The sequence below is a fragment of the Eschrichtius robustus genome, chromosome 10 (assembly GCF_028021215.1).
Source record: "Eschrichtius robustus isolate mEscRob2 chromosome 10, mEscRob2.pri, whole genome shotgun sequence".
Classification (NCBI taxonomy): domain Eukaryota; kingdom Metazoa; phylum Chordata; class Mammalia; order Artiodactyla; family Eschrichtiidae; genus Eschrichtius; species Eschrichtius robustus.
In genome coordinates, this window is record NC_090833.1 from 111,885,427 (window position 1) to 111,910,646 (window position 25,220).

Below are 25,220 nucleotides of genomic sequence, written 5' to 3' on the forward strand. Positions count from 1 at the left end.
CCAAATACAGAGATGCTTATTTAATTAGCTGCTGATTTAATGAATTTGAGCTGTGTTACAGGAAGAGAAAATCTTAACATAGTCCATGTAATTGTCATTTTAAAAAATCAACTCAAATGTTCATATTTTTTTTACTGCAGCTTAGTTTTCTTACTCATTCCCCTATCAGTGGAGATTTGGGTTGTTTCCAGTGTTTTGCCATGAACATCTTAAAAATAAATATTTCTCTCTTCCTCTGTCTCTCTCTGTGGTGGTGGTGGGGTCCTTTTAATGTATTCTCATGAATTATTAGAGCAGTTTTATCACTAGCAAGAGTGGGCTGGTTTTTAACGCATCACGGAGCACTTTTCCACATCCATCCATCTGTATATATAATTATATATACACATATTCTGTCAGCCGAATTATGATGTTTGTCCAGGAACATGCATCTTGGTGGCCAGGCAGGCAGGCCAGGGGCAGAGCCTTCAGATTTACACCATCCTACTGCTGCCTCATTAGACGCTTTAGGATGCTGATTTGTTGAAATCTGATGGGTCAAAATGCACTGAGTTTCTGTTGTGTGCTGAGCACTGCAGATGGAGTGACCCAGCCTGAGAGCAGCGTGGTGCTTGGAGGGCGAAGATCAGGTCACGAAATGTTCTAGAAGCTTAAGTGAGTGACTCACCATCTCTGGACCTTGGTTTCTTCCACTGCCCATCCACGGAGTCACCCAAACACCTCTTCTAGTTTTCGAGGCTGTGTGCTTGCCCTCCAGAAGCCTTAGAGCCAGCACAGGGCGACCAGGATGAGGGGCCGTTCAAAACTTAACCAGGCCCAGAAAAGGAAGGGTAGGGTTTGGGCTCAGTACCCGGAGTCCAGGAAGTAGCAAACATTTTCAATGGCTGATGGCCGCCCAGGGATCCCGTGGCTGTAGCCGAGCCAGAGGCCGAACCCAACCTGAACCCAGGGAGCTGGGAGATTGTCAGTGGCCAACTAGAGAACCCAGCATTTAGAGCAGTTTTAGGCACCTCTTTCCTTGCATTCTGCATGCACCCTGCCAGGGAGGTGGTGACACTGGGGAGAAACGAGTGTGCAGGGGACCACAGGGGAGTAAGTGTGTCAGGGTTGTAGGTCTCCTACCTGGAGTTCGGCCGCGAGTGGCCATACGTCTGATTTTAAGCATGTTGCCCCAGAATAAGTGGTAATAAGCACCTTTCCCTCAGAAGCGTGCCATTCTGGATGATGAGGTGTGTGGCATCCAAGCCAGCCCGAGGGGTGTTAGAAAAGAGGAGAGCCGGTAGTTCCGGGTTTAAGAGGGTGGAGGCTACAGGATGGGGTGTCTGCTGAACGCAGCAGCCTATGGAGACCCTGGCTAGTCTTCACTCAACGTCCGCAGGCTTCTTCCCCAGGCCCCACGGGGAAGACTCCAGGCAGCTCATCCACTGGGTGGAAATGGATAGGAGGGAGCCCACAGAGGACAAGGAGACCACTGGGCAAAACAGTGTTCATAGAAACACTTACTGTTAGGAGGACAAACTATCGACATTAGCAGGAGTTTTACAATAGAAATTATAACACAACACAATCTTTGAGCGTTTCCTGCTTAGTTCATTTGCCTACTTTGAAGACGGTCTCCCAGCCCATGGATCACAGGTGGGAAGGGCCACAGTGACCCTCTCCTGGGAGTCTATGTGTGTTTAACTTCCAGATCCGGCAAATGAAGTCACATTCTCAGAACCGAACACCGTAGAACTCTACATGGCCATGTGGCAGTCTGTATCCATCATGGACTTAACCTTGCACATGCGGGAGGCTCAGGACGTCATGGTCACTGAGGGTCAACTGTGAATTCTACAGCACTGAGAAATTTCTCCTGGGCCAGTGACTGACCCATCTGTCATGGGGAAATTTTTACGCTGTAATTATATCCCTACCTGTGGGGATTCTTGAAGGCCACAAAGATGCAGGCCAGGAGGCGTTTCCCAAGCTGGTGTGCTGGAGAGCACTGAAACACACGTGCCCTGAGACGCTTCTGTGATCAGATGAGCTGGGTAAACAGGGCATACCTGAGTCCTGGACTTCTTGTGGTCCTCGCCACTAACATGTCACGTTGCGACCCTAGACTATCTTTCACGTACTGATTTTCGAACTGTTCGTGTTGATGCTGTCTGCTGCTGGGAAGAGAAGTGAGTCCCCGACAGGATGGTCAAGCCATCTATCTGCCGGCAGGAGCTGGTGGGACTCTGGGCCCACGGTTAAGAGGCTGCCCAGTCAGTCTGGGTTGAAATCCCAGCTCCTCTATTTCCTGGGCAAGACCTAACTTCTCTGAACCCCAGGGACATTCCTCTTTCCGGGCCTCCCTCCCACTCTGCCCTTGCTGTGCACACAGACGAGGTAGGAGTGGAGGTAGATACTTGGGAGCCTGTAGGTCTTCAAGGGAGGAGCAGGGGGTCCACGGAATGGAAAGACAGAGGCTTGGCTCTTCCCACAGCTCCTTCAGTCACAGGCATTGGTTGCCCAGCGAAGTCTTCGCCTCATGTTTCTCTGTGTGATGTGTAATTTCTCTTAGCTTATTAGGAGGCATAAACTCTTGGGAATATGCTGTAAATATTTTCCTCCAGTCTGTCATAGCAAGAGTTGTTCTTCAACCTCTTCTTTCTTTCCCTCCCTCCCCTTTTTTCTTTCTCTTTCTTTCTTTCTCCCTTCCTTCCTCCCTGCCTTCCTCTCTCTCCCTTTCTTTCTTTCTTTTTTCTTTTTCCTTCTTTCCTCCTTCCTTCCTTCCTTCCTTCCTTCCTTCCTTCTTTCTTTCCTTCCTTCCTCTCTCTCTCTCCCTCCCTCCCTATCTCTTTCTCTCTCTTTCTTTCTTTCTCTCTCCATCCCTCCCTGTTTTTGGTGCTTTTGTTCCTTCCTTTCACAATGTCCTTGCTTCTTTGTGATTTTTTTTTTTAACCTGACTCATTCTTTAACTCTCACCTCAAGCCTGAAGCCAGGGTCCTAGGTAAATGCTGGAGGGGTGTGTGTGTGTGTGTGTGTGTGTGTGTGTGTTGGGGGTTGTGGTGGAAATCTATTTCCAGTACAATTACAATATTCACCTGGAGAAAAGTTTAAAGGTCTCTCATATTATTCCGTGGCTATCCAGAAATGCAGTGTGCTAAATGTTTCATATAGATTATACTCAGCTCCCTTGTTTGTAAATTTCTAAAGCTGTCTGCCCCTCGTGGATCGGGGTCGGGATGTAGTGGATGATCTCTGTGAACCCCAGCGTTTTGCTCTGGGCACTCAGAGGCAGGGGGCCCGGCTCGGCTCCCCAGGGCAGCTCCAGCCCAGCCCAGCGGGAACCGCTTCTGTTCAGCAGGAGCTTCCAAAATAGGTGCTCTAATCCCGCCAGCCGGACGTTGCCTGAGCTGTGTCCGCCCTCCCCGCGGCAGCAGCCTGTCACAGGCTGGGCCTGACAAAGCCCAGAAGACCGAAGCCTCAGGAGCTGCCCCAAAACCTCGAGGTTTGTTTGCTGCTCACCAGGCGCCAGCCCCTGGGACAGAGCCGGGCCTGTCAGGAAATCCAGGCACAATCTCTGCTGAACTTTGGATGGGACTCGGGGCTGGGGTTCAGCATGGGACGGCTGGGTGGGGCTGGGGACTTTGTTCCTGAAGCCCCTTTGGCTCCGGGAGGTCTCTGGGCGGCCCCTCCCCTCTCTTTGCCGGCCTGGAATCCCCTCTGGCCTTGATTTGCAGCACTGAGTCGCTACCCTGGGCATGGGTAATTTCTGTTGTATTTGTGTGTCTTCCCTCCCCAGATAGATCGCAGAGAGATCTAGGATGGCTGAGGATGTGCTGCTGGGGGGAGGGTGGGGGCCGGGTAGTGATGCAGTCCAGGCGTCATTGCAGTTTGTCACATTTAATGTAATTATTTGCTTTGAGTTGTGCATCCCCAGCTAGACGGAAACAATTCTGGGCAGAGATTTTTGCCCCAACTTTACCTAGTATATCTCTACGTCCAGCATTTGCTACAAAGGCAAATAGAGCAGACACACACGGCAAATGTTTGGGCTCCCCGCCAGAAACCAGATGGACTCAGCACCTGAGGGCTGAGGGACAGGAGGGTCTCTCCCACCCAGGCTCGGGCTCAAGACCCAGCTCCCCTAGCAAGTGGAAGCCCCTCCGAAGAGGGAAGGTGTGACGGACACCCCTGTGGTGGAGCTCAGAGCAGAGCCAGGCTCTATGGCTCTGACCCAGCGGCTGGCACACGCATGGCCCCGTCCCTCAGCCTGAGCTCTCTCTCCAGCAGTCAGGAGACAAACCAGCTTTGGTGTTGCCAACCGCGATCCCGGCCTCTGAGTCCTCTCCCTCCTCCCCTCCACCTCCCCTCTCTTCCTCTCCTGCCTTTCCTCCTCCCAGCCCTGACTTGCCCGCTGGCCTGTGGGTGGGTTCCCCAAGATGGATGGAGCCGGGCATGAGAGGTCAGGTCCTTACCCGTGATTGCGTCAGCTCTCCGCGGGGAAGTCAGGGTGGGATCCTTCAACCTCCTGGCCCCCATTTTTCTTTCAGGCACTTGGGTGGGAGTAGTCTGCCTTAATTCCTAGGACTATCGGTACTAAATCAGATGCCGAAGAAATTAGGCTGGGTTTGTTCCCCTCTTTAAAAAGAATTTTTTTAAGTGGGGCATGGATGGAAGTGAGGAGTTAGACCCCCATTCTTGGGGTGAGGGCACAATTCATTGTCTGCTTTTGGTTCCTAAAATGATCATGAATTAATATTTCCCATGAGCAGAGCCCCGAGACCTGTCAACCTGCCTGCAAGTTCATTCCCTGCCCACAGGTCTCAAACTGGGCCAAGTCTGAGAATGATATACAATTTACAATTCTGAGAAAAGGTCAGATTCCCAAATCTCCTGGCTCTTTTATCTGTGCCCCCACCCCCACCCCCCGCAATATCCAGGCACCAAGGTTCTCCCTGGTTGTTCCCACTCCCTCCCAAACCCTCCAACCCTGACAATATCCCATCATTGTTATCTCATGTGGTGTTTGCAAAGCACTTTACAGCCATTGTTGTGAGTTTTTCCTCTTATTTACAAAGTACTTTACAACTATTATTACAGGTCTTTTCTCTGAATGTGGGGTAAAGCTGACCCACTTCCGAGAGAGCTGGATTTCCACTGCCTTCTAAGTGGTTGGTCCAGTTCCCGTGACGCCCAGCACTGGGTGGGTGGGGTTTTCGTAACTCAAGGCCATGGCTGTGCCCTTCCTTATTAGCGATCGGGCTGCTGCCCATTTGCCCTCAGGAAGTTCCACCGAGTGCATGTGTGATGCAGTGGTTGTTAGCAGGCTTCACACCGTCAGATGATGGTGCTGGTTTGGGGCTCCCAGCCTGTCACCTCCCACCTCCCCCAGAGTGGGTGCTAAACAGCAGGGTTTGAACCTCTTTCTCTCCCTTCTTCAGTTCAAGGGGGGAAATATATTTATGTGTCAGGTGTAAGAGAGTAAAACAGTCCCTTCCCCCAGAGTGTACTGGGAGTTGCTTGAAGTGATCAAAAAATTTTTTTTGTTTCGTTCTTATTTTTTTTCATATTTTAAAAACTAAGCAATTATAACAGTACAGAACGGTGTTTTTAAAAATGAAAAGTCCGGGGACTTCCCTGGTGGCACAGTGGTTAAGAATCCACCCGCCAAAGCAGGGGACACGGGTTCGAGCCCTGGTCTGGGAAGATCCCACATGCTGCGGAGCAACTAAGCCCGTGTGCCACAACTACTGAGCCCATGTGCCACAACTACTGAAGCCCACGCGCCTAGAGCCCGTGCTCCGCAACCAGAGAAGCCACCGCAATGAGAAGCCCACGCACTGCAACGAAGACCCAGCGCAGCCAAAAATAATTAAGTAAATTTAAAAAATAAAAAATAAAAATGAAAAGTCTATACAATTTGATTAGCCTAATAGAAGCCCCTTCCTGGTGGTCTCAGCTGCCATCACCGTGTATTTGGTGTTTTGCGTGATGCATTTTTCATTTAACATGGGAGGTAGGCATTTTTCTTTATTGTTAGGTTGTCTTTGTCATCATCATTTACAATTATGTAACGTTCCATTGAGTGGGTCAGATGGCAAGATTTTCTGGTAGAAGATATGGAAACTTTGCCCATTTGGAGGTGTGGTGGGTTGTAAGGAGATGTGGTGCGTCTGAGGGTTGCTTTTAGCAAGCACGGCCTTCACCTCCCCATCCTTCCTTTGGCTGCTGTTGTGACGCCTGACTCTTCAATCTGGGACTTCCGCACTTCCTACCCTAGGCAAGAAGTCTCTGCCACCATAATGCCCAACTTGTTTAAGATATGTGGCCCAAATGAATTCAGTAATATTTACTCATTATTGATACTCTGGCCCAATCTGCCCAACCAGGTCATTAGCATTCTGAGCTCCTGTGACATCTATCGGAGTGCTGAAATAGCAGACGCTCAGGAAGTATTTGTCGGTGACAGATACACACTTGCCAACCTCCAGTGCCTTTCCCCAGCCTGTAAAATGGTTGCTTGACTGTGTAACCCATTCCGTGTGGCAAGAAGGCATTTCTAAGGCAAGCCTCGGTGCTGGGTTCTCAAGGTAGTCAGGCCAGTAACCGGTAGAGAGACCAGGACTGCTAGGGAGGCTCCTGGGCTGAGATCCTGTCCTGGATGTAAAACAATAAATAGGAAGAGAAAAGGGAATCTCCCCTCCAGAGAAGAGGAATGGATGGAGAAAGACTCTCTCCCTGTGCAGCCTTCTTTAGATGAACTGGAACATAGGAAAGAGGTTGGTTTGCTTATCTTCAAAAGGAAAAGAGTGTGAATCTTCATCGGTGAGAGGCACGTTCTGAAATATTTATGAGTGAAATGACAGAATGTCTGGGATTTTCTTCAAAAGAAATCAGGATGGGGGAAAGTGGGTGGAGGTATACATGAGACAAGATTGGCCACAAATTGTTGGAAGCTGGATGGTGCTTAAATAAGAGCTCATTTTCCTATTTGGGCCACTTTTTAATATGTTTAAATTTTTTCATTGTTAAAACAAAAATAGACTAATTGGGTTGTGCTCTGTTTGGACTGGAAAGGTGATGTAAAAATCCCACCATCGTGATTTAGACAGGAATGCAGAGGATTAATTTAGAGGCTGTAGCGCCATCTAGTGTTGATTGCAAACACGCTGCAAAATGAGGACATTGCCAGCGCCCCTCCTTGGTCTGAGGGCCTTTTGTGAGCCCCCCTGGCCTTTCCAGTCCCCTCACCGGAAGGCTGGGCCGAGGGAGCAGGCCCACCGGGCAAGGGCAGGTGGAGGGTGACGGTGCAGGTTGTTCACTCCACGCCTCCCCCCGGGTTTGGGGAAGCAAGCCGAGAACAGGAGTCATCGTGTCATGTGCGGCTCTCAAGGCAGGTGACCTTGCTGGAGGGTTCTCAGTGTGACCCAGGTGCAAAAATAGCCTCTCTTGTGACCGGTGTGTGCTCAGCTCCCTGGCCTGAGCAAACAGCCCCTCACACCTGCACACTGTTTACTCATAGTTACTTGTTTGCAGGTGCAAATGACTGTTTGTGTACCCAGAGCTGAGGAGAGGGCCTCCACCATCCTCTTCTCCGGCCCGAGTTCCCTCAGAGCAGGTAGCGAGGCCACAGAACTGGCAGAATGTGCGGCCTTAAACCCCAGGGTAAGGGGCTAGGCTGGTGGAGGGAGAGCTCTTACCCTCCTCCCCAAGTCCCCCTCGTGAACTAGAGAAAAATCCACTTTTGCCTCTGGTAGTAGGATAAGAACAATCTGAACACCAGGGTGGCTGTATTTAGGGACAGAAAATTTAGAAACGATATAAAAATTTTCAAAATAGGAAGCATTTTGTATACATGGAGTCAGAGAGACTTCTGGAAGTTCTGAGCCAGGCTTTATGTAGATGACAAGGAATAAGGAAACTGGCCCAGCCTGTGTCAGCAGGATGACTGAAATGGCCATGAGTGAGATGAGTCAATTGTTAAATTCTATAGACATGGAAGACAAAGGTGATGGGGAGGGAGGGGCGTGTGAGTGAGTGTAGGGCAATGGCAGGGATGGCCATGTTCCTGTGGACGGGTTCCACTCTAAAGCACCATTGCTCATAATATGCACCTTTATTTTATGTTCCAATAAGCAGGGAAAATGTCAAACTATGACACAGCATATCATACAGATACATTGAAATGATAAAAATGAATTACAGTCTTTTTCTGCAAGAAAGTTTGAAAATTTCAAGAACTTTCAGAAAAAGATAGTCCCTTTGGCTCAGTAATTCTACGTCTAGGGGAGTATCCTAAAGAATAACCAGAAATGCTAAGATTAGTTTTCAAAATGAGCGGTGTCTACAAAACAAAAGTCAGAAACTGGCCAAGTAGAAGTTCAATGAGAATAGTTAAAGGATGGTGCAGTACTAGCATGGGATAATATACACTAAAATACATTTATAAAGAATTTCTAACGTGGGAAAATGCTTTGGTATGAAGTGAAAAAACGGGCTCAAAATGATACAGCTTGACCTCAAGTAGACAAAAATATGTCAATATATAAAACATTGCAAAGGATCTAACAGAACAAAATGTTAATAACATGGTGATCTTTGAGTTACAGGATTATGTATGATTTCTATATTTTTTTACACATTCCAGCATTTAATTGTCCCGAAGTAAATATTTATTATATTTTTATTGAAAAGGAAATGGAATCTCAATTTTGAAAGGGAAAAAAGAGAGAAAGAAGGTCTTGAGTGGAACTCAGTGTTAGGTGAAATCCCCCCCGCCCCCCAGGCTCTGAAGGAGAGAGAAATCCAGGCGCTGGTGGTCTCTGCCACACTCCCTTCCCTTTCTCATGACCAGGGAGAGCCTGCTGTGTCTGGGATGCGGGGGGTGAGGTCCGCTTGCCAGGACAGCCCTCTGAGCCGGTTCCCAAGGGTTAGGGCCAAGCGAGGAAAAGCCAGGCAGCCCAAAGCGATCCGTCTTCCACTCCTTGCAAGGAGAGGGCATTATTTCCTTGGTGTCTAGATTCTCCACGGTGAGATTTCTGGCATAAACAGAGAACTAATCCTCTGTGTTGTTTCCCACCCAGTAGATATGTTTGACGACTTCTCGGAAGGCAGAGAGTGTGTCAACTGCGGGGCCATGTCCACCCCGCTGTGGCGGCGGGATGGGACGGGACACTACCTGTGCAACGCCTGCGGCCTCTACCACAAGATGAACGGCATCAACCGGCCCCTCATCAAGCCCCAGCGCCGCCTGGTAAGCCAGTGCCGGGCCCCCAGCAGCCAGGCTTCTCTCCTTCTGTCGGCTCCTGGCTTCAGGGCTCGGCCTTGGTGGGAAATTCCTGGTTTTGAATTTGGGGCTTCAAGTCAAGTTTCAGAGAAGGTGAAGGGCTGGGTGAGTGGCAAATAGTAATTTCTTACACCTTCAGAGTTGGCTTGAGCTACGAGGATGGTCCAGACCATTTAGTTCAACCCCTTAATTATGCAGAAGTGAAGAGTGAGGCTCAGAAAAGCTAATGGCCTTGCCCATGGTCACTTAGATACTGAGTCTCCCCTTGGGGACCAGAGTCCAGACTTCCTGCTCCCCGACCCAGCGTTGTCTGGTGTATCTCCTGTGTTCACATCAACTCCACGAGGAAAGCTAATTCATCCTTTCTGTGTTGTGACTTACCCTGTTTTCAGTTGATCCCTTGATAAACCCAAAGACCAGGGAGATTATGGGGGGCATGCTGGGCCCTGTGGCTGGGGAAGAGTTGGAACCAAGTTTTTGTCTCCTAGTTTCCTGGTCTTTTCTACTAAAATTTGATTTTGACCAATTCGAACTAGCTTTCACAGATATTAGGGAAAGAAGAACAGAGGGGATAAACCCTGGTGCTTCCGTTTCTTGAGGTCAGTCTTTGAAGACACTCAGACACAGTAATTCCTCACCCCCACTCACTCCCGGCACCTGAGGCCCGGATTCATTCTACTTTGGGGAGAAGCTTTTCTGCCTACAGTATGCAGGGCTTGCTGGGCTTTTCCCTGACGCGAGTGACTGATAATGTTGCTGACGCCGCAGTTATGACCAGGATTTGCCATCCCCTGCAGCACAGCCCTTTTGCTCCCGCGCCCCCAGGAGAGGCTTAGGGACGCGGCATCCGAGCATCCGGTGCGGTGGCTGGTCTGAGACTCTCACACAGCCATGCCCCACGCTCGCTGCCGGTGAAGCAAGATGCTGCGGCGCCTGCTGTGTCCTTGTCCTTGGACCTGAAGGGTCTGTCTCCTGTGTTGCAGTCCGCCTCCCGCCGAGTGGGCCTCTCCTGCGCCAACTGCCAGACTACCACCACCACTCTGTGGCGCCGCAACGCCGAGGGCGAGCCCGTGTGCAACGCCTGCGGCCTCTACATGAAGCTCCACGGCGTAAGGGTCCCCCGACCGTGTCCCGCGCTTTCCTCCACCGCTCGGGTCTCACCCCTCTTCCTCCCTGCAGATCATAATTCATTTTCTCCTTCTTAACAAAGAAATGTAGATCTGGAAGGGATCTTAGAGACTGTCGTAGTGCGTTAGGGTTGCTATAGCAATACCATAGACTGGGCGGCTTAAACAATAGCAATTAACGTCCATGGTTCTAGAGGCTGGAGCTCCGAGATCAGAGGCCAGCAGGCTCGAGGGAGGACCCCCTGTCCAGTGGCAGGCTTCTCTCACTGTGTCCTCACTCGGTGGAAGGGGCAAAGGAGCACTGTGGGGTCTCTATTATAAGGGCACTAATCCCATTCATGAAGGCTCCACCCTCATGACCTCATCACCTCCCAAAGGCCCCACTTCCTAATACCATCACCTTGCATGTTAGGTTTGTGCACATATGAATTTGAGAGGGACACAAACACTCAGACCTTAACAGAGACATTGCTATGGAACATCATTTCCATCTTTAACATTACATAAGTCTAATTCCCATTTCACAGTTGAAGAGACTAAAAAATAGTCTATATGTGTGGTAGTATGATATATAACAAAGGTAACAATTCAATGGATAAGGGATAGCTTTTTAAGAATGATTGTATTGACATAATCTGGAAAACAAAAACAAAACTTGACCTCTACCTCCTACCAAAAGCAAAAATAAACTTGGATGTATTAAAGATATGAAACGTAAAACATCTTTAAATAGAGACAATAAAAATAGTAGAAGAAAATGTAGACGGGGAGTACTTACATAACCTTGAGGATGGGAGGAGAAGTTTTCTTCAGCAAGTTTTCAAAACTCTTAAGCCATAAAAGAAAACTTAGATATATTTGATTGTATAACATTTCATATTAGTGTATGGAAAAAGATACCCCAAGAAAGTAAAACCAATACACACATACATGAGAAAAAGGATTAATAGTTCCAGAGTACAGAGAGCTTCTACAAGCCTCTTTTTTTTCTGGCCACACGGCTTGTGGGATCTTAGTTCCCCAACCAGGGATCGAACTCAGGCCCTTGGCAGTGAAAGTGCAGAGTCTTAACCACTGGACCGCCAGGGAATCACCAAAGCTGTTTATGTTCTAAGTTGGAACAATCTCCATTACATAGTGCTTAAAAATGAAGTCCGTGCAGAACACTGTACATAGCATTGTTCCAGTTTTATAAAGAAAGAGGGAGAACATAATTTATATGTAGTTGCTTATATATACATTGAACACTTTTGGATGGATGAATACACATACGTATGTATATAGATATGTACATGTGCACACATGTTTGAGAACTTTTTAAAATGTAAGAAACAGGCTGTTATTCCAATTGCCTCATGGGCAGAGGATTGATAGTAGTAAGATGGGAGGGGTTGTTATTAACTTAATCTCATGCATCTTTTCATGTTTTCTTGTTATAATGAGCTTAAAAATGTCTAAAAATAGAGAAAGCCCACGCACAGCAACAAAGAGCCAACACAGCCAAAAAAAAAAAAAGTCTAAAAATATAGTTAAGAATACTCATAAGAAAACATACTGACCCTTGAACAATGCAGGGGTTAGGGGTGCCGACCTTCTGCAGTCGAAAATCCATGTCTAACCTATAGTCTGCCCTACATGTACGTGATTTCTCCTTACCTGTGGTTCCACATGTGCAGAGTCAACCAACCACGGATCATGTAGTGCTGTAGTATTTACTATTGAAAAAAAAATCCACATTTAAGTGGACCCATGCAGTTCAAACCCATGTTGTTCAAGGGTCAACTTTTGCAAGAAGTGTATACAAGGATACTTGTTGAATCATTGTAATAATGAAAACGGAGAAAAAAAAACCTTTGGGAGGAAAATGGTTAAAGAAACTATTGTTCTTCAATAGGGGAATGATAAAAGGAACTGATAGAGGAATATTTATCATGTAGGTATTAAAAGGACTGTGTCTGTAAAAAATTAGAAATAGAATTACTATATGATACAGCAATCTATTTCTGGTATAGATCCAAAAAGAACTGAAAGCAGAATCTCGAACAAATATTTGTATGCTCATGTTCACAGCAGCATTATTTGCGATAGCCAAAAGGTGGAAGCAACCCATGTGTCCATTGATGGACGGATGGATAAGCAAAATATGGTCTACACATACAATGGGATATTATTCAGCCTTCAAAAGGAAGGAAGTTCTGACACAGGCTACAACATGGATAGACCTTGAGGACATGGTGCTAAATGAAAGAAGCCAGTCACAAAAGGACAAACACAGTGTGATTCCACTTATATGAGGTCCCAGAGGAGTCAAATCCCTAAAGACAGAAAGTAGAATAGTGGTTGCCAAGGGCTGAGGGGAGGGAGAAGTGAGGAGTGACCATTTAATGAGCACAGAGTTCAGTTCTGCAAAATGAAAAGTGTTCTGGAGATGGATGGTGGTGATGGTTCATAGCGGTGCGAGTATACTTTTTTTTTTTTTTTTTTAAGGAGTCTTGAAATTTTATTCAGTTTCAAGGGTACAGACGAGAAGCAAATTTCACAAAGAAATAATGCAGCAATGTAATTACTGGCTTGGATGGCTGTACTTGAGGTTGTTCAGAGTGCTAAGAACTATCTGGATTATCGGCTATCCAGTTTTCCCCATTCTTCAGCTCTTTGCCACACGAGCATCCGTTAGTCCTAACTAGAATGGAAATGAGGTGTACTTACAGAGATAATATTTTATTCTTAGGATTCCAGAAAATGTAGGACATCTTTCTGCATTAATAGAGGCTTCGGTCTGTAAGTGGGTCACTTATTTCCCCAATAGGTTTACCTCTAAGTCAACTTGAAGCACAGCCTTCAGGATTTCAAGCTTAAAAAAATGGTTTAAACTGTTTTCATCCTGAAATATTTTAAAATGGTTACACTGACTGGAAATTCCCCGAAATGAAACAGCTCAGTTATATTTGATAACTTTGTAGCACCCCAAATTCATTAGACACATTTAATGCATAGTTCCCAGACCTGCAGTAATACAACCATAACCATTCTAATCATATCATAGTTTAATAAGATATTGATTGGTCCCTCTAGATAAAGTCTACAAAGCAAAGGACTGAGCAGATCTGTTGCCACGTCTCCTCAACGGCTCTATAGTAGGCACAAGCAGTTGAGCTTTTATTTTAACTAAGGTTATTAAGAGTTACTAAATTGACAGTGATAGAGTGAATTTGTAAAGTATCCTTACCATTTTTTCAATTCATTAAGAAATGATAATCTTAGAATAAGGATAAAGCGATTATAGGTGCATTGGAAAATTAAAATGATTGGATTTGATATGGCTGCTAATAGCCCACAGTTAAATAGAAGGAAAAAAAGTGGGGAGGGAAAGCCTTTCTGATCCATACCAAATTTCATACAATTATGCATAAGATTGTGTTTAGGTACAAATCCACTACAATTCAAGTTTTTAGACAGAGGCCATTTATAAATTCATTACTTTGAAGTCAAAAGTACTTATCACATCTTCTAGATCCCACTTAAAGTCTTCTTTAAAACTTATTTCTTAATAATCATATTTTAAACCACTATGTTTCAGTAGGCTGGTGAATAGACATACTCTATATCGATAGTAGAGGACTAATACTTTACATGAAAGATCATAGCAAGGCAGTTTACCAGAATTCTCATAGAAATGCACATTAGCCTATTTTACGTGGCACCTGTAAATAGCATCTGAGGAAATTTTTACAAAGATAATTCAGTAGTCTAGGTAATAATGTACACTAAAACTTTGGCACCTGTGTTACATTTTAAATCAACCAATAGTTCTATCAGTTCCTGCAGGCAGACTACTTGAATGTGACAGTCGACTCATCAGTAAAATTTCAATGCCATTTATCAACGTGTTATGATGAACAACTTTAATTAAAATAAATTCATTCACCTAGGATTTTAATTGATTTTTATAGATGAGAAGGAACCTGAATGATTCTATTTATGATACATTTATAAATCAAGTAAGAATCTGGCAGGACCTCCAAAGCCAGTGGGAAATGATTTGTCTGATGCCTGTGGTGGGAAGGGTATAAAGCACAGCTGTTAAAAGATGGTGACTGGCAGAAAACAAAGTTCTTCTATCTTCTAGTGACCCTGGCAGAAAAAAATACTGCTTCAAGATTTGGACACACATAAAGATACATCTGCCAATGCAAATGTCTATCACTAGGTCCCCTCTCCTTTTAAAAAAGATATATTAGAACATGCATTCTCAAATGGGGGTGGTGTCACCCCCAAGTAGGACCAAAAAAACCCCTACTCTTTTCATGTATAAAGCAGATATAATACATATACAGCATATCTATGATATTAAAATTCATTGGGGGAATTCCCTGGCGGTCCAGTGGTTAGGACTCCATGCTTTCACTGCCGAGGGCTTGGGTTCAATCCCTGGTTGGGGAACTAAGATCCCACAAGCTGTGTGGCACGGCCAAAAAAAATTCATTGGGGCACTATTTAAAAAGAAAAAGTTTAAAAGGCTTTGGGGGTGGAATTGATGACAAAAAGTTTTAAGAAACACTGAATTAGTAGTGACTCTCTCAGTCACATGCATTTTTTCTCCCCACCATCACTATGCTATGTCAAAATACCCTGTGGCATTTTTGGTATTTGGAATTTTCATAAGAACATAATGTCTCTAGGGCAATACTCCCAGAATAATTAAGATTAAGAAATTTATCATCAGCTCTAAACACATTTAATTATGGCATCTAAGAGGAGACTTATCCTTAGAAACTGACACCAAGTTAGGGAAATCAATTAACATTTATCTGATCATAATTACGAGTACAATCTTAACGTCTATATTAAGAATTACAGGTTTAAGTTTGGCACTGGCAGCTGAAATTCAAAATTGCCACTTAAAATTCAAAATGAAAATCTGCGAAGTCTTTTTAGAAAGCATTCCCTTTCTTTACACTATACTGTCACAGGTGACTTTATCCATTAATGCGAGTATACTTGACACTACTGAACTGCACACTTGATAATGCTTAAGATGGTAAATTTTATGACAATTTTTTTTTTTAAAGTACTGAGGTGGATGGGGATAAACATGAGGACAGGATTCTTCTGAAGTCAGGATGGTCTTCAAGAGGTGGGCGCGGGGGTAGGGGGCGGCAGGGCAGGGAGGGGAGGATACTTTCCTCCACGAGTGGGAGTGCTGTCTCATCTGACTCTCAGTTGACTAGAAGGCAGTTCAAGTTCACGTATGCTACTGCACTTCTCTTTTTTTCTGGCCGCACCATGCGCGGCTTGTGGGATCTTAGTTCCCTGACCAGGGATTGAACCCGGGCCCTCAGCAGTGAGAGTGCGGAGTTCTAACCACTGGACCGCCAGGGAATTCCCTGCACTTCTTTCTTAACAATTCCATGTTCACACCTCCAAAGTGATCATCACTTGTCCTTCTGTATTTGCATGTGTGGCCTCTATTAGTCCCATATGGGAGACTAGCACAGACCAGGGGCTAAACAATTTGGTTGGCCAGGCCTGAAAGAAGCCAGATGTGGGGCAGGCACACTATTCTAAAATAGTAGAAAGATGACCCTGCAGGCCTGCCCCCGACACTTGTTGAGGCATCTTGAATGGCTCAGGAGTGTGATGCCCGACAGTCACTGCTTGTTTAGGAGAACTCAGATGCCCTAACGTGCTGTCAGAAAGCACTCAGGCACTGGCCACAGGGCAGTCTCTCCACCATCGTCCCTGCTGCTCCCGACACCCATGGAAACCACCACTTGCCCCAGCCAGGCTCAGCACGGTGCGGAGCTGCTCCGTGTAGAGTGACTTTACATCTCCACTCTCCAGGCCGCCTCAGGTTGTGCCCATGATCTCGGCATAACTATTAATAGCACCCCCTTTTCGCTCGCACAGTGACCCAGTCTGGCTGATCAGTTAGCGGCTTTGGCACATACTGTTCTTGCTGCTTGAAATGTCTGCCCCTCGTCTACTTGACAGTCTCCTACAACCCTGGCATCACCTCCTCAGGGAGGCCTGCCTTGATGTGCCCATGTGCCACTTTCCCTCCCCCAGCCCAGGACACAGTTCAGTGTTTCTTTTCTATTTTCCCTCATCACCTATGAATCTGGTTATCTTCTATTTGTCTGTCTTTCCCAACTGTGAACCTCTGGAGAGAAGGGACTGTGCCTTTAGGTCTTTGTTTCTCCAGAGTTTAGTATAATACCCAGCATGGAATAGACGTGCTCAACACATTTTTTTTTGGTAGAATTGATTTCCTGCTCAGCAGGAGTTCCAGGCCTGATTCACTCAGTCTCAGCCCCAAGGTTTGTAGAGGAATTGCATAGATCTGGCCTTCTCATTGTGTATTTGTGTGTGTGTGTGTGTGTGTGTGTGTAAATAATGTCACAGATCAGGTACAAATGGAAAACCACGTATATCGACTTGTGACCCCCTAGGTCCCCAGGCCTCTTGCGATGCGGAAAGAGGGGATTCAAACCAGAAAACGGAAGCCCAAGAACCTTAACAAATCGAAGACGCCAGCAGGTGAGAAAAAGATCGATGTGTAATTATATGGATAACTCAGTAGCTCTCAGAGTGTGTGAGCATCGTGTATGCTCAGGTGGGCCAGCCCAGGCTTCCAGGGTGTAATGATAGCATTGTCCGTCCCCAGCTGTTCAGGACAGAATGAATAACCCAGTGCAAAAGTAACATCACCATGGAACATATTGGGAGCTTTTAAAGCAGGCTCAACTCATGTTGTGGCCTGGTTTTTGCCAGTTGCAAAGACTGCAGAGGTCCAGCTGGACCGGTTGAGGGCCTGGAGGAAAAAGGAACATGAGTCGGTCCCTCCATCTTTGGTGCTCCAGCCACTCAGGAACTCAAGTTCTTTCAATTCGCTTTGGGCTAAGTGGGGTGAAGGAAGACAGGGTCCTGTGAGTCATGTTCAGATTGGTTTGTAACATTAATTTGTAAGCCAGTGAGTAATTAACATCATGTAGTACTCTGTACTTTGCAAAGCTCCTTCACAAATAGTATCTCATTGATCTTTACAGACCCCCATGAGAGCCCATTTATGATCTCCATTTTACTAATGAGCAAGCTGAGGCTCAGAGAGGGCAATGACATCACAAGGGTCACACAGCTGTGAATGGGTAGAGCTGGAATTTAAAGCCAAGTGTTTTCACTTCAGGGTCCATATTCTGTTCAATATATACTCTGCCTTCTCAATTTCTAGATTTCAGAATGAGGACTACTCGGGTCCCCTACCAAGAGCACTCCCTCCTCAGTACCGCTGTCAAATTAAAGATTTCACTGGGAAATGTGGCAGTTGTGGAGAAATTAAGTCGGCTGATATGATGGAAAGTTTATCTTCTAATCTAAGGCCTGACAAAGTCAGATAAATTTCCCTGTTCCACTGCTGAGAACATGACCAAAGTTCTCCTTTTCCAGATTCGACAGTGGCTCGCTCCTCCTGGCAGTCACGTCTTAGCAGATCGTTCAGTGGCTCACACCAGGTCCTCGGCCTTTCTCCCTGCTTCCACATTGTTTATACGAACAGCACCTTCCCCTGGGGAACTTCATCTCTTTGCATGGTGGGGTCCCAGTGGGAGCAGGCGTCGGTTGGGGTGTACAATCCCCTATCCGAAATTCCAAATCCAGGGAGCTAGATTTGGCAGGAAAATGTAATCGGAACTGACACAGGCTAGTTACAGTCTTTATCCCATGTGCGAATATTCCCATGTTTTGCTGTAGAACTATTAATGTATTTAATTACGGGGTGTTGTCCCAGACCCCGCTGCAGGTATTCTGTAATATTCAGTCTTTGCCCTTTTTAAAATCCAAAAGTTTGAATCCTGAGACACATGTGGCCCCAAGCATCTGGGTTAAGGGGTGGTGAGCCCGTCATCTGAAACAGTTCCCTTGAAATTCTGCTACTTCTGCTTCATTGTGAGAACCGTTGCCCTGCACTGATGGAAGGACCCTGCTTCTCTCCCCAGCAAATGTAGACAAGCCGTTAGCGCGGATCTGCCCTGGCTGTCTCCAAGGGCCGCCATCCGTTTGTCCCTGCCCCTGGGCTGGGTGTCCTGACTCTGCCTTGTTCCAGGTCCCTCGGGCAGTGAGAGCCTCCCTCCCACCACCAGCGCTTCCAGCAGCAGCGCGGAAGAGATGCGTCCCATCAAGACAGAGCCTGGGCTGTCATCCCACTATGGGCACGGCAGCTCCCTGTCGCAGGTACTGCTCGTTGGGGGGTAGCCTCCAGGCGGCCAGGCCCCCCGCCCGAGGCGAGGGGCTGTCTGTCTGCACGAGGATATGTTTCAGCACTTCTGATCAAGCTACAGCGATTTGGACACACGACCGTGATGCACGCGTTTAGCAGTTCCTCTGTGCCAGGACCCGTGTGCTGGCACACAGCATTGCTACAACCGGAATCAGAGTGCGGCCGCTGTGTGGGAGGCGGAGCGGGGCTTTCTAGGCCAGTCTGTCTCCTAAGTAAGGGTGGCTTGACCTTGCCCTTGAGGGTGGGTAGATTTTAACAGGAGGAAGGGGAGGAGGAGGCCCCTCCTGGCGTGGGCAAAGGTGTGGAAGCTGCAGAGGGCAGGGCGGGCGGGCTGGGGTTGGTGAGGAGGTCACAGGCAGGATGCCGTTGTCATGAGGGCTGGCTGCGGGTCCAGCTTCACATGTGTGTCCAGAAGATGGGCCAGCAGGACCCTCATTTCCCTCTGTCAGATACGATGGCAGTCCTGCTCCTGCAGCCCCTTCCCTGTGTGGTTCCCCCATCCGGGATCAGGATGCCCCCAGGCTTGGTCACGGTCTCCCATTAACTCTGATCTCTTCTCCGCCTGTCCTTGAGGCGGGCGAGTCCTAACGAGCCTTCTGCCGTCAGGGTGAAGAGAAGCTGGTGCCCTGGGGCCAGGAGAGCCAGGAGCCCCTTCTGGGCAAGGGGGGGGATGGCTTCCTTCTGAAAATGGAGATTGATGGTGAAAAGACTGTAGAAAATGCCTCGTGTAACCGTCAGAGGCTTCTGAGAAACCAGAATAGTCACAAAGCTACTGGGTCAGTGCTCAGAAGCAGCTGATGAGTCACACAGACCCCCTGCATCCCATAGCACAGGGGTCAGGGGGACAGAGTGCTGCCTGATGCCTCTCCTGCCCTTGTCCTTTGGCCCTGTCCTCTCGTCCCCTTCCTGGGGTGGGAGCCAGCCTGGGCACAGCTGTGGAATGGGGCTCCCCTCTCCAGCCCAGACCCCCTCCTGAGCCCCAGGAGGGATTCCACTGACCGCATCTCATACTTTTCGCTTTCAGACGTTCTCGGTCAGCGCGATGTCTGGCCATGGGTCCTCCATCCACCCGGTCCTCTCGGCCCTGAAGCTCTCTCCGCAAGGTTACGCGTCTTCTGTCAGCCAGTCACCGCAGGCCAGCTCCAAGCAGGACCCTTGGAACAGCCTGGCCTTGGCTGACAGTCACGGGGACATAATCACTGCATAATGTCACCTCCTTCCCTCCTTGGATTCCTGCATGGACTTGGGACTCGGAGGACAGCAGAGATGAGGCGCTGGGCTCCCAGGGGCCGGCCTGCTCTGTCTGGGAATGACTCCAGACAACAACTGGGAAGAAACTTGAAGTCAATGATTTGGTTAGGGGAGCGGGCGCTGGATTTTATTGGATAGCTTTTCAAGGTGGGGGACTGGAGAGAGCGCAGACTCTGATCTGGAAGAGCCCCCCCCCCTTCACTAGGAGCATACTTAAGCCCCTTCCGCAGAGTTGCAGACTCCTTCTCATTTTCTGCCTCACCACCCCTGACAAGAGACGAGATGTCCTTCTCCCTTGTCTTTCCACCGCTGTGGCCCGAAATGGTGGTTTTTCCACGGTGTTCCCGGCACGGGGGATCCGAGGGCAGGGTGCCGGGGCCCCTGCTCCAGCCTGAATCAGGGTATCTGATGGACATGTGCTTGGACGCCTTGGCCCCTCGGCGGGTCCTGCCCTCACCCAACACTCCCCTTCCGGCTCGGCACACCTGCATCCCTCATACTGAATCTTGACTCCAGAAACACGGGGTAGGGCCAGTGTTACCGGATGCGGAGGAGGGGCCGCTTCTCCCTCCGCAGAGTGGCTTCGGCAAACTCACAATCTGGCAACCTCGCCTCCCCGCAAGTTCCTTCCGCGGCTAAAATCGCTCCTTCTCTTCATCCCCGAGGCCTCTTAAAATAAGGGCCCCTCCACTGCTCTCGGTGATTCAGCTCTGCCCGCAGCTTGAACACGTCCCCAAATCCTTCCACCCCATCACGCTCAGGGGGGTCCTGAGTAAGAACAAAAACGGTTCTGGTGCTGAAGCAAGTTTGACTAGCAGTCATCCAAGACCTGAGATCCTTCTGGAGAGGATGTCTAGTGGACACCATCGCCGGGCCTGGAATTTGCGCATGCGCCATGGTACCGCGGAGACGCGTCTGTTGCCGGGACTGCGGGCCGAGTGCATCCGAGGGGCGCAGCGCCTGCACCCACGTCCTTTCTCCAGCAGCAATCTTTTGTCCAGGAGGCCAGATGCTAGGGATTTCTCAACATAAATTCAAACCAACACTACACAACTCATGGAAGAAAGACGACGAGTGATGAGAGAAGACACCGGCGGGCGGCCGCGGAGGGGGCCTTCCCACTCTCGCGGGCTGGGAATCGGCCTCCTCTCCACGTTGCTGTCTCTGCCCGTGGCCCTGGGCTCACGAAGACGCTTCCTTCCGTGTCCTGGCTGCCAACGGAATGTAGCTGACTGGCCTTCCTCTGTGCTACTCCAAACACCCAGCCCCCAGCCCAAATCCTCCTGGCGGTAGCAGAGACTATCTTTAAACCCAGGTTCTGTTTTAATCATCATTTACATCGCTTTCTTCTAAGAAAGCCGCCTTCATATACCTTACTTAACCCACAAACCTGCTAACGTTGTCTTAAGGTGAAATGGCTGTAAAATCAGTATTTAACTAATAAATTTATCTGTATTCCTCTTTCCCTTCTCCTCCTCCCTCTGAGGTCTTTCCTGGGAGGTTCGCTGCTGCCCTTTGCAAGGCAGCCCTGAGCCACTGAGGCCCCTTTGCTGATGCGCTCACAGGCTGCGTCTGAATCGTTTCTCCCTTCATTCCTTTCGGCAGTTGGCTGAGGCTTCCTCTGTGTGTGACGGGAGCTAGTGACAAGGACTAGCTTCTGTCTGACCTTGACAGGTAACCTCTAGGCTTGGTTTCCTAGGAGAGGGTTGGACCAGCCCTTAACTAAATTTCCTGTGGCCCAGAAGTTGCCTCCCAACGAAGGGGGCATTTTTAGACCTCCCCTCGGGTACACCAGTGGCTGGAGCGTGAGGCAGAGCTGCAGGGCAGTGGTCTCTCCAGCCCTCCTGGTTTGAGACGTGCGCAAGACATGCTCTGCCATCTTCTCCTTTCTGGTTTGATGCAAACAAGCCCCTGGAGGGGCTCAGTGGTGCTCCACACCAGTGGCACAGAAGGTGAAAATTTCTCCTTTGTCCATTTTGTCTTCACTTTCTTAGTCTACGGAATTGCTTAATTGCTTCATCTTAAAAGTGAGGTGGGGTTGAGGGGAGTGGCCTGGCCCTAAGGCCTGTGGAACGGAACCCAGACAGGCAAATCCACCCCCACTGAGAATTGTTGGCAGTAGTTTCCTGCCTCTCAGCTGGCTTATGCCAAACCCAGTGGGCAACTGGCGGCCTTTGACCTTTCACAACACCCTTGTTATTCTTGAGCAGGTAAGGGAAAAAAAAAACTATAACAACCATTCTTCTATGTAAAATCGGAAAAGCCTTTTAAGAAATAGCCAAAGCTATTCAACACAGCTACCATCCAAAGGGATGAGTAACCGATAACTCTAGCAAAGAATAAAAAAAGAGATTCAAGACCAAAAATAAAATCTACCAGGATTTATGTTGGCCTTGGGGAGGACGTGTTTTCTGATGATGAAGTCTTTGCTGAGAACATTTTTGCCACTTCCCGTTACGAATGGTTTTCAGAAGGATATATATATATATATATATATATATATATATATATACACACACACACACAGTACCAGAAGATTGACCTCATTCCTTATATAGTCATAACTTATGCTTCACCCCAGATGGTAAAATCCAGCTTGATTCAGCCTCCTTGCTCACCAGACTTGGTTGCTTTCCCAAATCAAATGCATCCTCAGAGTAAGTCAAGTTGCTACCAATCAGGATACTCAAAAGGATGCAATTCCCAGACGGTTGGGAAGTGGCTGGGGAGGGGGAGGGAGGCCAGCAACGAGAAATGTCTGGCCTAATACGGTGAGTGCAGCAGCCAGTGGCATGTGTTCGGGCTCAGACATCCCTCACATGCCCTTTCGGGCTCACCTCTCACTATGACAAAAATTTTGAAGCACAGGTCAAATCATTTTAACAGTCAAGAGCATTAATCCTTAATATTTGACTTTTGGATGCCTTTGGGGCGTGAGTAGTAGCAGATTTAGCCATGATTATGTTTGGCTTGGGTTGACAGTAGTGAAAATAAGTTTATATTCACTGAACATGCATCAGATGGAGCTGGGCTGGAGTTTATTTGATGCGCCCCCCCCTTCTGAGCCCCCAGAACTTACTGACTTGGATACTAGCGCATGAGAAACAGCCATTTGGAAAGCTGCTTTTGGAGTGGAGGTGACTGGCTTTCCGTTTTTTAAATCATTTTCTGACATTGGAAACTACTCTTCAGCTTGCATCCTTGCCTTGCTTGAAGCTGGAACACAAACACGCCACCATCCTTAACAACACAGATATGTATCTTCCCCGAACCAAGGACCAGCCTCAAAGCTTCCAGGTTTAGCCTGGGAAGTGGAATCCATGCTCCTGAGGGCTCCCTGCCCGGGACACTGTTGCTTTCCGTTCAGTTCCTTAGCCTCCTGGGAGCACTGCTGCTCTATTTCACCCTGGCTCCTGTGCAATTTTTATCTCCCCTCCAGTAGCTGCAGCTGTAACGTTTGCAAAAAGACTTCAGTAACAAGGAGAACTAAATAATCCAAGCAAAAATGGCATTAAAACAGACCTAGTTTCTCAAAGTCCAGTTTTCTTTGGGTCTGTGCATGACTAGATCACTGGTTGAAACCTGGGAGATTGTGGGTTTGGTTTTACAGAAAGAGGTGATCATACACAGCTGTGCTCTGGGCTAACGGGAACAGTGGAACCAGGAAAAGCCTGCAAGGTACCGGGTGGTACTCTTGGGCCCCAGCTTAGCAGCGGTGGCAGGCCCTGTGCTAGGGGGTTTTCAGACCCAAAGAGGGAGCTTCTCTTCTTGAGTGAAGGGTGATAAATGAGATCCCCACACTCCGTCACGCACGCACTCCATCCCCTCCCTGCTCTGCGGTGACTGCCTTCTGTCCTACAGCTGTGGTGGCCTCGCTTCACCTGAGAAATAAACATGTGACTGCATAGGTTTTTAACCAGATGTACTTGAAGTTCAAATCACTGGGCAGTTTGGAAGTTCCAAATCAGTGAATCTCTGATTGCAGGACTCAATTCAGATGAAGTTCAATACTAGTAAACGATACTAGTGAACACTACCAGTAGACCCCTGTTACAACGAAGATATTGTAGTCTCTTGTGCTGCTGCTTCTTTAAGATAGATTTACTCAGATGAATTGGGTTGTAATTAGACATGTGAAACATTTAGCTCTATCATTCCTCCTCTGTCCTTCTCCTTTAGAACTCATGAAAATAAAAAATTGAAAATATCCGTTATTTCTAGGGTTCTTGATTATCGTAAGACTTTTGGGCTGGGCTGGGAAACAAAAGAGGTAAGAGTGAAATAACAGAATCCTAAACAGACCTTTGACCAGGACTCTGCTGAACAAAGCAATGAGTGATGCCAGCTAATGTGCTTTACAGTGTAAAGCTGTTGCTTTGTACTTATTCAGAGAATCCCCCAGACTTCTCTGTAGTGGTATGGGCTGGAAACACTTTCAGGAAGTCTTCCTGTCCCCCCACCCCTTAACATCCTTGCAGATTTCCTTAATGTGGCTTCCAGCCTTACCACAGCCAAAGTTCCCCCTTTACCCCACCCCACCCCTACCATAGTGTCCATGTTTTGAAATTATTTTGTCTACATAATTATTTGGGCTTTCCTCACTTTTTATAGATCAAAACCCAAACTGCAAATAAATTACACTTCAGTTTTTAAAAGAACAGAAAGCATAACTTCTCCTCTCTGCTAACAAGTACTACCAGATAGTCCGTAACACTAAGCTGATTGAATTCCCGTCTTAGGCAGAGATGCTCGATTTAGGTTGCTCTGCAGTCTTGCTATGGCTATTGGATAAATGGTTACCTTGGGGCTTTTCTGACTATTTGAAAATGGCTCATGGGGTCCTATTGGGTGAATCTCTGGGTCCCTGGGGCTCTCGGAGGGGACCACTACCATACAATCACTTCCTGGAACAGAGTCTGTACCCATTTCCACCCGGGCTTCTGCTTCCTTGAAAAGTAAGGGAGGGACTTCCCTGGCGGTCCAGTGGTTAGGACTCCACGCTTTCACTGCCTAGGACGCAGGTTCAATCCCTGGTCGGGGAACTAAGATCCCACAAGCTGTGTGGCATGGCCAAAAAAAAAAAAAGAAAGAAAGAAGAGAAAAGTAAGGGAGGAGCCCACCAGAAAGAGCCAGACACGGGATTCTGAGGTTTCAGAATTCTAGTCCAGGTTCGGCCAGTGTCTAGCTGTGGGACTCTGGGCATTTCACCAAACTGCTCTTCACCTCAGCAGCTTCATCTGCAAATGTTTTGGAGGAGGAGATCTTTAAGTTCCCTTTAAGCTCTAAGCAGTTGTGAGAGCAGAAA

General features: G+C 47.7%; 1 protein-coding gene across 3 annotated transcripts in view; it reads left to right on the plus strand.

Annotated features, from left to right (window-relative positions):
• GATA4 (GATA binding protein 4) overlaps window positions 1-20,400 on the plus strand; it is a 47,297-nt gene extending 26,897 nt beyond the window's left edge. The window contains exons 2-6 of one of the 3 annotated variants that reach the window (XM_068552585.1): window positions 9,060-9,229; window positions 10,246-10,371; window positions 16,842-16,929; window positions 18,491-18,618; window positions 19,689-20,400. In XM_068552585.1, the coding sequence (XP_068408686.1) occupies window positions 9,060-9,229; window positions 10,246-10,371; window positions 16,842-16,929; window positions 18,491-18,618; window positions 19,689-19,871 (695 nt within the window). In that variant the 3' untranslated portion in view covers window positions 19,872-20,400. Of the gene's footprint in view, window positions 1-9,059; window positions 9,230-10,245; window positions 10,372-16,841; window positions 16,930-18,490; window positions 18,619-19,688 lie in introns of those variants that run through there. The other 2 variants (XM_068552587.1, XM_068552588.1) reach the window with 2 other exon arrangements.
• The last annotated feature ends 4,820 nt before the right edge of the window (window positions 20,401-25,220 follow it).